The 16,271-nt window shown below is 45.8% G+C and overlaps 1 protein-coding gene across 3 annotated transcripts in view; it reads left to right on the top strand.

Annotated features, from left to right (window-relative positions):
- Positions 1-10,731, top strand: part of SMG5 (SMG5 nonsense mediated mRNA decay factor) — a 47,802-nt gene extending 37,071 nt beyond the window's left edge. For all 3 annotated transcript variants that reach the window (XM_030542576.1, XM_030542575.1, XM_030542578.1), the window contains exons 18-22: positions 518-677; positions 2,349-2,439; positions 3,251-3,325; positions 3,907-4,045; positions 5,548-10,731. In XM_030542576.1, coding sequence (XP_030398436.1) covers positions 518-677; positions 2,349-2,439; positions 3,251-3,325; positions 3,907-4,045; positions 5,548-5,631 — 549 coding nt within the window. In that variant the 3' untranslated portion in view covers positions 5,632-10,731. The remainder of the gene's footprint in view (positions 1-517; positions 678-2,348; positions 2,440-3,250; positions 3,326-3,906; positions 4,046-5,547) is intronic.
- Positions 10,732-16,271: the final 5,540 nt, after the last annotated feature.

Raw genomic sequence — 16,271 nt, 5'->3', positions numbered from 1 at the left:
GCCCCTGTGAGTACAGATTTGAGGAACTCCATAAAGGTATACCAGATGTGTACTGTACAGGTTGTGGATCCTCTCTGTAAAGAGAGGGAGACTCTTTGAACAGCTTGTTTTTGTCAAGAAAGGAATAAAAGGTCTGGCTCATGGAAATATTCATAGGTGTATGGAGTTTGTGTAGACTCCGCATGAATGGAGTTACAGGTAAAAATGAGCTGTCTTCTCAGGCAGCAAAGATGTCTCAGTACAGGCAGGAACACTTAACCAAGGTGATTCTTGCTCAGATGTAGAAGGTGGAACTTACAGCCTGATTTGAGGCTGAGAGGGAATGTATCCCCGGCCATGGGAGAACTTTTGCCATCTGCTGACTTGGGGAACACATCTGTCAGGGTCAGGCGGGTTCATGCCATGCGGTTGGGGAAGTGGAGGGGCTGGGCTGCACATGGCGGGAGAACCCTCACCCTTTCAGTCTTTCTGTTTCTGCATGAATTTCTAATCTGGTATTGCTGCTATTCTGTTTCAGCTGGAGGTTTCTCAACTGGAGGGGAGTCTCCAACAGCCCAAAGCTCAGTCTGCCATGTCTCCTTATCTTGTCCCAGACACTCACGCTCTCTGCCAGCACCTCAGCATCATCCGGCAGTTAGCTACCAGCGGCAGGTTCATCATCATCATCCCTCGAACAGGTACAGTTAGGCTCCTGTTTGCCTGTGTGGTTTTCAAGGGGTTCAGACCCAAAGGCTTTTAAGAGTGCCTCACTCTTTGAGAACAATGGAGAATCCTCCCTGTCCCACAGCTGAGAACAGGAGGTGGTGTCAGGTGCTGAGCTCTGTTGGAAATCGGGCCCAAGCTTTGTGAGTAGCTCGGCAACCTCCGGTAGGTTAGAGGAAGAGGGAACCCTGGTGTCTGGATTTCCCCTGCAAAATTTGTCCATCGTCCTTGTATAAATGTGCAAGGAGGTTAGTGACTCTCTGAAAGCTTAGGCAAAGGCAGCCCCTGTGTTGCAGAGCTTTGGAGAATGGTTGGCTTGGCTGATGTGCTGGGGGAATCTGTTCAGTCTTACAACAACCAGGTTACCTCAGGTTCCGCCTACGTTGCTATGTGCCTTGCCTGATTTGTGGTTGCTGTTTAGTGACTTGTGTGAAATGAGGTGGTAGGCAAGTTCCCATTCCCTTAATGTTTGTGAAGGGCTTTGAGGATGAAAATAGCTATAAATGCTACATATTTCCCCCCCTCCCCCCCTCAACTTTGTGCATTACTTTGTAATACCCTGTGCACTTAGAACAATCTGTTCTTGTCTGCCATACACCGCTCTCCTTCTTCAGACCCCACTCCTTAAATCCTATTTCTTCCATAAATCCTTGTATTGGTTTCCTCCCCTGCACCAGAACTTCTTCCCAGGGGTAGGCAACCTATGGCACGTGTGCCGAAGGCGGACTTGAGCTGATTTTCAGCGGCACTCGCACTGCCTGGGTCTTGGCCACCAATCCGGGGGACTCTGCATTTTAATTTAATTTTAAATGAAGCTTCTTAAACATTTTAAAAACCTTATTTACTTTACATACAACAATAGTTTAGTTATATATTATAGACTTATAGAAAGTGACCTTCTAAAAATGTTAAAATGTATTACCAGCATGCAAAAGCTTAAATTAGAGTGAATAAATGAAGACTCAGCACCCCACTTCTGAAAGGTTGCCGACCCCTGTTCTATCCCATGTTGGTTTTCCTATAGATTGCAAGCTCTTTGGGGCAGGGATTCTCTCTCTGTTTTGCATAGTTCCCCATGTATATTCATGACACTTTATAAATAAATGTCCACATCTCAAACCACTGACCACAGCTGGCATTCACTGGCACCCTTGTTTGCATTCTCAGCGGAGATCAAGGACTGAATATTTCATGGAAACTGATCTTCCTGTTTACCCCTAGAAGGTGACCTCTTCAGGTCAGAGTTAGAGCAATGTTGGGACATTGCAGGGGAGCCTGACCTGCCCTGTTTTGTGACTAGAGGATCCTAGTCCCAAGGGCTGAGAGTTCAGTGCTTACTCGCAGCACGAATTAAATTTGTTTTACTAAAAAAGGGCTCCTTGCCTCAGGAGTAGCAGCTGGAAATCATTGCATAGGTCCTTGTTTGGCCATTGTATTTGTAGCTCAGGCTGGAGTCTAACATAGTTCATCAGTTAATAGCTGGAAAAAGGTCCAGGTCAGCAGCTAATTAGTTTGTGTTTAGCAGCAGCATAAAGTTATTGCCACCTGCCAGAGGCAATTCCACAGCTCCTCGAGTTCATGCCACGGGTAGGATTAACCTGTAAAGGCACCAACAAACCAACTTTCTCACTTCTGTGTTTTATTAGTGATTGATGGTTTAGACTTCCTGAAAAAGGAGAACGCAGGCGCTCGTGACAGCATCCGGTATTTAGAGGCAGAATTTAAAAAGGGAAACAGGTAAATACCCCTGGTTTTAAAATAAATGTATCTGTTTCTTATGAAGAAAAAGTCCTTCAAATAAATGGTGTTTGTACAGATTGAACACAGAATAAAGACGGAATGGGTACCGTTAAACGTACACCAGGGCAATACGAAGAAGGCACTGGTAACACAGTGGTTTAATGTGGTTCAATACTCTACTGTTTGACAATCTCTGTATACCTGTAGGGACCACTTTACTTAGTGATAAAATGCAGCCATGTCTGGTGTGGCATGTTGCAGCTGCTTATTGGTGCACTGCATTTTAGGACGGGAATTGGAGGATGGTTTTTTCAACAGAATTTCAAGCGAATAGAATTTAATCCAGTTCCCTTGAAAATGAAGTGGCTAACAGAATGTGCAAACTTTCCTTAAAATCAGGTTTTATACCAGCAGTCTGATATTTGCCACTGTCTGATCTTATCTTTAAAAAAAGGCACTGGAGTGATGCAACATGTCAGAAGGTTGATGGTGTCACGACCCAGAAATCTGTGGTAGGGCTGAAGGCACTTTATGTGCTGGTGATTTGGTGATGGGCCAACAGTAAGGTATCTACATTTGAAGGAACTTTAAATTATTTAGGTTAGTTGAGACTAGAGAAAGCTGTGAGGAACTTCAAATGGGACCTAAGCAATCAGGGTGTCTGGGCAGCACCTGCTTTTGGTAAACATCCAGCAGTACCAAGAAAACCAGCATGCTCAGAATCATTCAACTTCCTTTGCTTTAAAATATTGACGTTTTCCCTTTTAATAATCTCCGTGTGGACTCAGTAAATCTGCTCTTTCCTCAGGTACATTCGTTGCCAGAAGGATGTTGGGAAAAACTTTGAGAGGCATAAACTGAAGAGACAGGATTTAGATGCCTGGTAAGGTTACAGCTTAGCACAACCTTTGGAATTGTCTTACTTTTTCATTACACGCATGCCAGGCGGATTTTGGGATGTGGTGCCACCTCTGGGACTATTTACATAAATTTAGGTTGTTAGATTTGATCCTGTTCTTCAGAAAGCAAAGGGGCTGTGAGGACCAGTGTCTTATCCACGGGAGGAGGAGGATCAAATCTGGGAATCTATACTCATGCAGCTAGTTCCAGTGGGACTCAGGCCTCCTGGTTCTAGCCTCATCTCTGCCACTAAACTGCTGGGTCACAATGGGCAAATCACTTCCCTTATCTCTTCCTCAGTTTCCCTCTTGTCCTTTGTCTGTCTCGTCTATTTAGATTATAAACCAGGTGGGGCTGTGACTTTCTCTCACTATAGGGTCATGATCTCAGTTGGGGCCTCTCAATGCTAGTTTAATACAAATAATGGGGTTAAGAGACTGTACACTGTTAGGATGAAGCTTGCCCTGCAGCTGTAAGTACTTATACTTTTGTGGATAAGTGAAATCAGTATCTGTTTGCACAGACACAAATAGTGATTTGATTTTTCTTACATCAATGTGACAGGAACCTCTATAAAATATTGGACAGCTGCAAACAGCTGACTGTGTCTCAAGGGAACGGAGAGGATGACACCACAGGGATGGTTACCATCATAACTGGCTTTCAGCCGGATGATCCAAGCAAATTCTCTGCACCCATGCAGGTCAGTGTCTCGGAACAAGGTAACTGGGTTACAACAGGTGGCAAAATCCTTCGTCACCCCAGGTAAGGGAGAATACTCCTTTCATCATCAGCATCCCTACTGCAAGTGCATTTCCTGCCTGGGCTAGTAATTGTACTTTGTTTCACAAGCCTCAGTTATAAATCGTGGCTCTTATTTTCGTTTGCACTAGGACACCTTTACACTACGCTGGTAGTGCAAAGAGGTCTTTGGGATGGGCATAACTGTTATTTACACCATTTTAAGGCTTCTTCATGATGTCAGAGCAGCGTAAAGGGGCCTTGGGGTGAATGAGTCAGACTTTTTGGTTCTACACAGGCACTTTTGCTGAGATTTTCAAAGCTGCCTAGATGCCCAACTCCCATCAATTTCAATGCAATTGTACGTCTAAATCCCCTTGTCTGCTTTGAAAATCTCAGCCTCTGTTTAGCTTTGCCCCCTTTGGAACAGCTCTGACTTCCTATAGACAGAATAAAGTGTGCCCCTTTTCTAGGCTCTTCTCTTGGCGCTGATCTTGTGCTCTTGAGGATAGAAAACATTAAATTTCTAAAAACATAGTTCCATGTTGTGTACAAGAATTGTTCAGTGTGGGCCAAAGGGGTGGAATTTCATGTAATGGGAGAAAAAGATGACAGAGAATTTGAGAAGGTTGCTCAGGAAATGTTTCCCAACTTTGAGCTCAAGTCAAAAAGCCCCTTTCTCTAAGAGATTGAAATTTGGTGGACTAAGTTCTGGAGACTGCTGCGCTGGTTGGGCAATAGATAACGTTGGGAGACCAGTGGGCTTTTTTGATCCCAACATTCCATGATGTTTTACTGATGTCTTGCCCTGCCCCACACATGGAGTCAAGGAAAAATAAAACTCTAACCCTGAACTCCCTAATTAAATAAAAATTCTCCTGCCCTCGGAGGTAGGGAAGGAAAAGAGCTGTTAAACGAGGGGGAAGGTTGATCTTGTGGTGAAGGCTCTGGACTGGGGCTCAGGAGACTTGTGTTCGTTTCCTGGCTTTGCCACATGTTACATGTGGAATCTAGGGCTTGTCTACACTAAGATACGCAACTTTAGCTACAGGAATAGCGTAACTGAAGTCGACGTACTTAGATCCACTTACCGTGGTGTCTTCACTGTGGTAAGTCAACAGCTGACGCTCTCCTGTCGACTCTGCTTGCACTTCTCGTTCTGGTGGACTACTGGAGTCAACAGGAGAGCGCTCTGTGGTCGATCTATTGCATCTATACTAGACGCGATAAATCAACTCCGGCAGGTAGTGTATTCAAGCCCTTAGAGTGAGTTATTTAATCACTCTGGGACTCAGTTCCCCCAAGGATAACACTTCTCTGTCTCACAAGGGTGTTGAGGCTAATACCATAACATGGTGATGGGTGGTCATGTAAGTGCCTAGATATATCATATCATCCAGTCTTTTGTCTTGGCAATTCAGGAAAAATAACTTTAGTGTGTTATTGTCTTATTTTTGTCTCCAGTCTGCTATCCAGGCAGCAGCCAATGCCAGTGTAGAAATAAAAAATGTTCTGGAGTTCTACAAGCAGTGGAAGGAGATGGGCTGATGGTCAGAAGGGCATCGGGTTGGTGTACCTTTCTCTCCCCCTCTCAGAACGCGCAGTGTCTGAACGAAGGAAACAAAACACAGGCGAGACTTGACACGAAGAAGCAGCAGCAGCAACCATGACAAAAACAAATCCAGTTCCGGCACGCACACAAAACACCCACAACCCACACCCTGAACAGACAACTGTACATCTCCAACAGCGCTAACTGCTCTGAGAAGAGAGACACCTCAGCGAGGCCAAGAAGAGATCTCCCCCTCTCCCGGTCGGCAGGATGGGCAAGAGATGGGCAGTCGTTCATCCCCCCTAAAGCCTGCTCAGTCGTCCCCAATCGCCAGGCAGCTCCTAGTATGTACTTCATTTAAACAAGCCAAAACCACAGCAGTGAAAATGGAACAACAAAAGGGGCTAGCCTCCGGGGCTGGGGTCAAAGATCCAAAGAGTGCTCTTTGTTGGGAATCTGGTAATAGGAACACGAACACCTTTTTAATTAATTTTTCCATCTTCTTTCTTTTAATTCTTAGCATATATATATTTAAAAAAAAAAAAAAGTGGAGTCCTTTGGGGTTCTGGATCCTCTTCAAATGTTAAAGAATTAAAGAGAAAAAGGAAATGATGATGCTATTTTTAAACAGAAAAGCAAAAAAAAAGTTTTAGGAACAAATTTATTTATTCCTCACCTCCCCTTTCCATACTGGGGGGAGTGCAAAGTGATTATTGCCTGTAGAGAGAAGCACCAGCTGGAAACCTTCCCTATCCCGCTAGGAGTTTGGTGTGCATTCCTTGCTTTTGTACTTGTTGTGTATTTTGTGAGCCATGATAGGTTTAGCTTGGGCTGTTTGAAAACAGGAGGAGAGGGTTCGTTCCTCCTCCTAAACGACCCCAGCTCCCAGCGTTAGGTCTTTGTGCAGGGGAGGGTAAAGGTGAATGCAATCCAGGCTAGGTGCTGGTAGTCAGAATGGAGCTGCATTGGATGCTTGGATAGTGGCAAGGGTTGTTGATTTGGCTTGAGCCTGCCAAGACTGAAGAGACGAATCGGACCTGAAAACATCTCCAAAGGGTCCCTAATTCCTCTTCCTTATTTTGCAGTGAGGTGTTAGGGGAGGAGGAGTGCAGAGGATTTTCATAAGCTTATCAACTGTTTCTTCAGTTGCCCCCGTACTCAGCTGCTTCTGTTTAAAACAAGAGAGGTTTGCAGATCTTAGTAGTCCCTAGGAACAGGGTGGGAAATGCAGTGGCCGCTGCAAGTCAGTGTCATCTGGAACCGGCCAATGGACTGTTTTATGCCTTGCAGTCAGTACAGCAGCATCCGTAAAGGAAGGGAAGACAGTAGCTGCGCAGATGCTGGAATTAGCTCCCTTTGTTTCCTGCGAGGCAAATTTACAAACCTCTCTCCTGCACCATCTCTGCGTATCCTCCATCTGACTTCTGGTCACAGTGCTACCTGTAAATGAAAAGCACATTGCTATAACAATCACTTGAGCACAGGGGATAAGTTCCAGCTCTGTGGATCTGTCTCATTGTACTTCAAGACCAGATGTTCCCGTCCACTTGAACCAGCAGCAACTATGCAAGTAATAATTTTATCCCCCTGGTCTCTGTCAGGCTGTTTTAATTTGGCCTGACAAGAAGCTGCTATAACTGGTTATTAATGGTGTCCTATGAATGGATCATTTAAAAAAATAACCATTTGCAATACTTGCAGAGTTCCCAGCATAACAAATCATACCAGAATTGCAGAACGTCCCGTTTGGGGTTCCGACCAGTATGAATCCCCCAGGATTCATCCACCTTGCAGCTTAGATCGTTTTGCAGCCAGCAGCCTGGTTGCTCAGATGAAAGGCCTTGGAAAGCCAGTGTGCTTTAAAGCTGATTTTATTCCTTTGGAAAGCAGAGGAGGGCATAGGGGGTCAGTGTTCTCTTTATAGCTTCACCTGAAACTTGTGCTGCTTCACTAGGCCGTGCCAAGAAGACAGCTTAAGCAAAAATGCTGAATGGGGGCTTTCACCTGATACTGCTGGCTTCCTGTGTTTACAAACAGATGTCAGCTGTGGCATATCCCCAGGTGGAGTTTAGTGCATGGCATTTGTCCTTTCCCACACGTACTCCACTATTTTCTTTTATTAGGTCTATTTCTGTTTAACTCGTGCTTTTATTTGATGGAGATGCAAAAAGTAAAGAAGACCTACCCCGTATATGATGTCTCCATCAGAACCCCGAGTTGTACAAGCCAGAGCAGTGTAGCGTTGAAAGAAAGCCGATTCATTCTCTGCGTTTCTATCCCTTTTTTTGACATGATGCTGACCAGTGCACTGAATTATGCTCCCCGCTGACCCACAAGGCTCAGTCATCTTGAATTCTGTCTAGTGGATCAGACTTCTCTCGGACTTGGGTGTTCTGCCCAGCTCCTCTTGGTAGGACGCAAACTGGAATGATTGAGTTGTAGCGGAGGCAAGATCTGCACTAAATGAAGCTTTGTCACAGCTGATTACATTTCTAGTTCTAGGAAGGGTTTATTTTTTTTCTCCCTTTTGGGGGTGTAGTCTGAGACATGTTCTGGTTTTGTAAAGAAATGGGAATCGTTCTACTGCAATTAATGTCCAAAGCCTAGGATGGGAGCTGTTCAGATGTAGCGTATTCCAGTGGCCACAGATGAGACTGAGGGGGGGAAAAGCAGTGCATGTGAAGCAGAAACTGAAAACCTGTTCCTCCCAAACAGATCATATTGGCATTGCAGTTAGTTGTGATTTCCAAGGCAACAGTACAACCCAAAATTGGGACTGGAATCCTAGAGCCAAGCTTTGTGACGCAGAGATCATGGATAGAGGGAGGATGCGCAGCAGCTACCCAGCACTGCACAAATGTGACCATTAAGTGAGGATGATGCTAGGGAAGAGGTGAAGCCTTGCCACGGAAGATGCCACAGCTGCTCATCTTTTGAAATGGAGTGACTGTTCGATCAGGCAGTTGATGGGGGCTGTTATGACAGTTGCAGTGGGACATGCAAGAAATTTTTAAATTTCATTTTTTTGAAGGTGATTTTTTAACCTCAAATTTATTTTGTAACAATAAACGTTGCTGAGCTAAGAAGAGATCCCTCCTTGTGTGTCCAGAAAGAGAGATCAAGGCAGGATTTTTTTTTTTTAAGGGGGGAAAGTGTGTCTGTATTTTATAAACATCCCGGTCGTGATGCACTGCCTTCTAAAGGGTATTTTTGGTCATATCAGGAGTGTTGTGGTCATTAAGGAGGTTGGGAAAGGCCCTTGGCTATCCTCCGTCAGGAGGAGTGTTGATAGCCCCTTAACAGAGGAGACCAACATGTCACCCTTTTGCTGTCTCCATACACATCCTGAACCTTCTTTCTGCTGAGATAGGAAGCTTCAGGCAGGCGTGGTCAGTTTTGAAAGATGCATCTTGAAGATCCCCATGCATGCTTTTATCCTCCAAAAATGTGTGGCCATGCAACCGTGATTAAATGCAAGCAACACATTTTCTGTGCCCTTGCCGGATTTAATCTAAACTGGAAAAGGGACGAAAAATGGTGTACCAGTCTGTGTAGAATAGCACAGCCATAGATCAAGGCGCGAGCGAAGATGACACATAGTTTCCTCTTATAAAACATTTTCTAACATTGGACTTTAATTGGAGGCACTGCTTGATTCTTTTCAGGAGAGGTGCAGGGGAGGATGCTTTTAAGGCCTGATCCTGCAACTCATGATGGGCCAAAATTCCCAACTAGTAGGTTGGCCCAGGTCTGTCCAAAATATGGAGCCATGATTGAATGCATAATTGGAACTGTGCTGACTTAGACCAGCAGGGGACTTGGTCCAGGAATTTCATATCCCAGTCTAGAATTCAAACAGAGATGGCCACTTTTAATCATCAATGGACGTTGCTAATGCCAAGTATTTCTCCGAGACTAGATCACTAAATGGCCAGTGGAGGACTGAGAGTTGATGTATCATTGCCCACGGCACTAGTGCCCGTAGCTTAATGCTGTAGTTAGGGTCTTACGAGAGTCTACCACAGCGTGCAATAGCGCCATCTTGAGACGTAGCTGCAAACTGACCTTCCATGCTATCCCAGTGCAACATTTGAGCCTTGCAAAGCCAGCTGTTCTTCCTCTGCTAACACAAATGGTGCTATCTCAGTAGCTACCAAAAACCTTCTTAGACCACATCCAAACTAGCCCCTGGGGGGAGAAATGTTAGCTCAAGCGTCATAACACCCGCTATGCTGGTAACAAGAAAAAGAAAAGTGCTTTATGGGGTTAAAATATTGTTTTTAATTTAATCGTTTTGTGTGTTTCTGGGCTTTTTTTTTCTTTTTTTCCCCCTCCACCAAGTTGGATTCCCAGAAGCTTCAGCGTGACAACCTCATTCACAGAGACTGTCAGTTTCTGGGGGCAAATGGCGTCCTTGATTTCTCATGCGGGTGGCATGTTTGTTTTGCCAGCAGCAGACTGTCTGTATGTGTAGCTCTGGGTGAAAAACGTCGTTCGGTGTGTGGTGGACACTGTACTGTATGGGTAGGCTGTGCCAAACAACTCTTCTTTTAAGCTGTTCCCCCACTCTGGTCACACGATTTGTTTGAATGCCGTTTGAAATGACTCAGCTTCTCATTGTCATCTAACAAGGGGGCTGTTTAAAGGGGGTGTGGGAATGCAGTGGGATACCCGCTGACAATGACATCAGAGGTCTGTTGGGATAAGAAGGGGAATGACCATGGGTATGGCTTTCCTGTAACCCAGTCCTTCCTCTGCTTCTGCAAACATTAGAACCAATGTTGGGAGGATGGTTGCTGGGTTGGAGTCAAAGGAGGCTAACACTCACCCTCCAGATATTTGATAGCACAAATGACCCCTAGCCTGTGGATTCACAGTTCAACGGCGATTAACCAGGGAGGAGTGGACACACTGTGGATTTACAGTCCAGACAATGTGTGTCCAAGGGGAACCGTGCCACACACTTGTCAGTTGTCTGATAATATAAACTCAAAGAGGATGTGAGGCACAGGGCCTTTTGATCTCTGATTTCATGGCATGCGTCTGACGGTGGTTGGAACACATTGACTGGCTTAATAAAGTACAAGATGTTTGTACCTCCTGATCGCTCCGTTCATTATTTCTCCCCCTTACTGTTTATGATCCATTGAGTCTGTCCCTGGAACGCAGAACAGCACCTTTCTTGTGGATCTGTGCATGCCAGGCTCAATTGGATATTTCTTGGACTACTTTTAAATGTCATTTTCACACTGACTTCAGAGACGCAGATGGGAGTTTGTGGCACAAATTCTGCCTAGCTAGGAAATTGCCTTTCATTAGATTGGCTCCTGGCATGTCATGAGCCATTGTGCTGTCACCGGTGAGATTGAGCGTCCCTCTTTCTCCTGAGTCTGCTGTCTTTGCATTAGCTGATGAATTAGATGCTTGTGAAAGTTACCAGACACACAGCCCTGGGACTCAAGTCCTTTAGCCGCAGAACAGATGCAACAATGTGAAAAGCTTGTGCTGCCTTCCCGAAGAAAAAGATGGATGGCGACAAGTTCTTGAGTCATTACTGATCCAAACCCGCAACCTAGAATGAAAAGGCTGAATACCTCATCCTGTAAGTATTAGTGTGGGACTCTTGGTCAACCTGGCCATTGTGAAATTCCCATTGATTGGGGCTTACACAGTTGTTTAGATTGTGAACAGTCTTTAGGAAACAAGGGACCGTCTCTCTTTGTACAGTGCCTAGCACCAATCTCCTATAATAATGGAACACTTCAGCTGTACCAAATGGGAGCTTTGGTCTCCGATGTACATTAGACCTAAGCTTTATTGTAAGTAGCACCTCCATGTGCTAGGAAGAAAGCTGAAAATTGTTGACAAAGAATGGGGTTTTGTCAAACTAATATTTTTTGTGGCTAAATATTTTCGACTGAATTTTTCTAAGGGAATGTTTCATTTCAAATTGATTTTTTTCATCTCAATTTTTTTGAAAACTGAAGAATTCTCAATTTTTTGTCCACCCCCCTAACTACACTTAAAAGAATAATATCCAGGTTTGTGTGTGTCACTTTTTTTCCTCCTCTAACTTTTCCAAAAGTTCTCCCAACTTCAAAAAGTTCCAGAGTGGCCAAAGGGAAAAATGCCTCTCAACTCAGTCACTCGAGCTTTTCAAAAGCTGAGGAAACAGGTTGGTTTGAAATGAAAATTTTGTTTAGAAGTATAATGAAAATTTTTCATCTGCTTGCCAGGGGTGGAAAAAAATTTTCAACCAGCTTGAGCGATGAGTAATGGGCTGAAATAAACCAAAGGATCTAAGGTCAGATAGTAGGGAAAGCTGTCCTACAGTGAGATCTGTTAGACTGGTATTTCTGCAATCAGTGCATGACCCTAGCGGTGGCATGAAAGGAAATTGGGAAGCGGGGTAGGGTTGTTTCCACTTGGTCAAATTGTCACTAGTGTTTGCCATCCCAGTAGCTTCCACTCGATTCAGAGGCAACCTGAAAAGGTTGAGAAGACCCTGAGCCATAGTGCTCCAAGGGAGGTGGCTAGAACTCCATCTCTGGTGTTTTTTTTGAGGTTGCTCTGGACTAGTGACTTGATAGCTAGGGGGCAGAGGGGATCAGTTGTGCCCTGGGAGACTGGATCTCTGCTCAAGTTTCTTTGCACTGTGCCTACATATGTTCAAGCACATCTGGAATGTAGCCTTTCCCCCATGGGTCGCCGCCTTCATCCCAAGCCCTGAGAACGCAGGGTTCAGAGTTGACCTGTGGTTGTACCTTTAAGGAGGATGGTTGTCAGCTTTTAGCCAAACTTGAATTTATGGTTAAAGCACATTGCTGGGAGTTGGCATCGTGGGCTCTGTTCCCAAGTCTGCCACAGACTGGCTGGGATCTCTTTCCTTCAGTAAGCCCATCCATATCTCTCTGCCTCTGTTTCCCCATCTGTGAAATGGAGATAATGATACTGCCTTTGCTTAGTCTAGTTAGAGCAGGACAGAGGCTCTTCCTCACCATGCCTGGGCAGCATCTAACACACTGGGGCCCTGCTCTCAGCTGTAATAGTAATAAAAATCCAGTTTCCTTAGGCTATTTGCTTTCAGGGAAGTAATATTGCCAGGCATGCAGCAGGATGGGGCTGACAGAGAGAGCTTGACCCATCTGGAAGGGGCCTGATGTTCAGACAGAAGCTGAGCGTTCAGCTTCTGATGACACACACCTTAAAGAAGTTGGGCTAAGTTGGGCTCCCGAAATCACAAACACTGGAAAATCTTGACCTCACTTTTTAAATATCTTCCATGGCTGCCTTAGGGCCTGCTTCTCGATCACACTCGGGCCCATTTAAGAGGCTCTGGCAGGGGCCGCTGAAGTGGGCACAGATGTCAATCTTTAAGGCTGCTTTATGCTGCCAGTGGTATAAAGGGGCCTTAGTGCAAAGGAGAACCAGGCCCTCCGTTTCCTTTCAGAACAATAGGCTAGGCAGCAGCTTTTCAGAGAGAAACGAAACGTGCCCGGTTTCTAAATGGCTGTGCCAAGAGGGGGCAATCGGGGACAGCTCCTGCAGCCTCCAAGTTTTAAAATGTCTCTGTTGGTTTGGACCAATCGCACAGACAATGCCAGGTATTAACTGGCTCAAAGGCTGGCGCTCTGGATACGCCAACTGCCCCATTAATACACGGCTTCTGGGGAAACATCCTCCACCCAGCACCAAGGCTTTAGCTCCACACAGATAGCGAACCCCTGTTCGACTGACCCAGATCCTGCTGCAAAGCAACAAGAGGGGGTTTTGTTTGCTGTGCCCTGGATGGCTGCCTTCCCGCCTGTCTCCCTGGAGTAACTTGGCTGGTGATATTTGGGTCAGGGGTCCCTTCCGGTGCCATGGGCTTATCGCATCGCTCCGGCTAGAATTCTGTTCCAAAGAGGTTCTTCTCCGGTACTCACGACCATAGTATCTGAGCGCCTCGTGTCTGTGCTCATGGGAAGGTGGGAGAGGGGAAGCCGTATTTTTATGGGACATCCTGAGCCTCGCCTATTGACATCAGTGGATTTAGGATTTCACTGCTCTCTCAGGAAAGCCTTAGTTACAGTCTTAGCTAGCTCACTTGCAGTGTTTCTTGATATGATTGTCATGTTTACCGGGGCACTGGGCCTCCTGGGTTTCTGTCGTTGGTTCTGCCACTCTCTTGTCATACACTCTCTTCTGAAATCCACGTGGCTATTTATTATTTGTATAGCGATTATGCCTGAAAGCCCAAATGGAGGGGGAGGGCTCCATGTGCTAGGAGTTGTATGCCCATTACAAAACCAGTCCCTGCCCCAAAGAGCTTGCCTGGCAAGAGGCAACCATGTGTAAGGGCGGTTGGCACATGGCCCTGATATGAGAGTGATTTATATAAACAGCAGTCTCGGCACAACGGATGCCAAACGCTTATCGAGCGTAGGTGTCGAGCAGAGTTTGGCAGAGGATAGCAGCATGGTTCAGTGGATAGAGCATCCCATCAACCAGTAAGTCAGGAGACCTGGGTTCCCTGTTCTGCCACTGACCTGCTGAGTATCCTTGGACAAATCACGTCCCTCTGTGCCTCGGTTTCCCCTCTCAGTCTTCATTTGCCTGGGCTATTTAAATTGTAAGCTCTTCTAGGCAGAGTCTTTGTCTGTACAGCCCCTAGCACAATGGGACTATTGGCTCTACTTGAATATAAATAATCAATTGGATTTGAGGGACACATTTAAGATGATTCTTAGCTCGACCCATGCTGTAGGTGGATTAAAGAAGGAACTGCAGCCTCCTGATAACATGCTTAACGTTACGTGAGGCCTGTTTGAAATGCCTTGTATGGCATCCCATGGTTGGCTTTATGGAAATTCATCCTAGCCCAAAGGATCAGGGTGGAGAGGGTTTGGTTTTAAAATCCAGCCTCCTTTTAGCTTCAATTCCTGATGTGCCAGAGCCTGAATGCTCATCCCCCCCATGGCTGCCCTCTGCTTGAGTGGGTGGCAAGATGAGGCTCAGCTGCTCTGAGCTGAAGGACGTGAACCAGGCACTAGTTCTGCGGCGCTCTCAAAAATGCAGCTTGTGCTTGAAGTTCATGGTTGTTCAAGACCAGAAAGGACCATTGTGAACAATCTAGTCTGAGCTCCTGCATAACATCGCCCAGAGCATGGCAGCTAATGAGTCCTGCATCCAGCCCGTATCTTGCGGGAGAGCTAGAGGGGCTGTCGCTCTGGAGAGAGCCTCCAAGTGAGGAAGAATCCACGCACGTCTCTTGGGAAACTTCTAACGGTTAATTACACTCACTGCTACATGCTGGCATCCTTTGACTTTCTAGCTTTAGTTGCTGGCCATTGGATCTTGTGGTACCTTTTCGCTAAAGAGCCGTCAATGATCTGGTATCTTGTCCCTATGTGGAGGTACTTATGCACCATGTTTAAGTTACCTCTTGATCTTCTCTTTGAGAACGTAAAGGAGCTCGGTCTATTCAAGTCTTTCAGTGCAAGGCCGGTTTTCCAGACATTGGATCATTCTTGCAATTCTCTTCAGCATCCTCTACAATTTCTCACACTATCTGCTTTCGAGTCCTGGGCACCTTCCAGCAAACACTAGTGCCATATTTTAAACCCAGACCATCCCTTTCCTTTGACAGCTCCTTGTCGAGCACGGTTTGCAACTAAACACAGGAGTGCAACTTTTCTTGTTCCCAGCTGTTCTTGTCTGGTTCCTGTACCGCCATTCTAATCCCCACGTTGACCACCAAAAGGGATCATAGGGTGCGTTATCTGTTGTAGATCACACAGACCAATTAGTGGGGCATGAGAAATATGCCTAAATGCATTGGTGAATAGAGAGGAACTTACGTGCACGCTTAATGTTAAGCAAGTGCTTTGCTGAATCAGGGACTGGGGAGGGGGGGGAATTTTTCACAAGTGACAAGTGTGTCTTGTTTACAGCAGTGACTGTGGAGCCGAAAGACGTATCTACATGGCAGGATAACGCACGGCAAGGCAGCAGGCAAATCTGTAACACGCCAGCTTGCCACACAGTAACTTCCCATGCGGACACTGCTGAAGTCCTAGAGTGCAGCTTAGCGTGTTGCCTTTCTCAAGCAGGCATGTGCCATGCTGCGCTCAGGGACGCTCACGGTGCAGTCACAGCGACCGCACCGGCCGTTACTGCATGGCCAGCTGGTGCACTCTAGATTCACACCCAGGCTGGCCATGCAAGAACTCACTTGGTAGAGAAGCCCTGGTTAGTCTAAGTGAAAGTCACTAATAATTGTACTTTAGGTCTTTCTGTATTATTTCTTTGTCCTCGCTTGGGCATACGGCTCCCCCCAATTTGCAGCCACCTCTGAACTTGAATCGCTCTGCAGGTGACTTTCTTCTAGCTAATGATGAAGGGTGTGATCTACAGCTGGGCCCTAACAGATCGCTGCAGCATCCTCCCCACTTAAACTCCACCTCTACCCTTCTTCAACTTGATCTCAGCCATGCCAGCTTGCTTTAATGGTGACCCAAGATATTTAGGCTCAAATATTTAGTCTTCCCCTGAAATCAGTGTAAGTTAGGATCCTAAATACAGTGAGGATCTGGGCCGTACTCCTATCTGAAGCATTCGGGTAAGGTCTATTAATTGTATATTAACCCTGTATAAA

This window comes from Gopherus evgoodei, chromosome 24 (assembly GCF_007399415.2).
Source record: "Gopherus evgoodei ecotype Sinaloan lineage chromosome 24, rGopEvg1_v1.p, whole genome shotgun sequence".
In the NCBI taxonomy this organism is placed as follows: Eukaryota; Metazoa; Chordata; order Testudines; family Testudinidae; genus Gopherus; species Gopherus evgoodei.
This window is presented reverse-complemented; position numbering and strand designations above follow the sequence as displayed.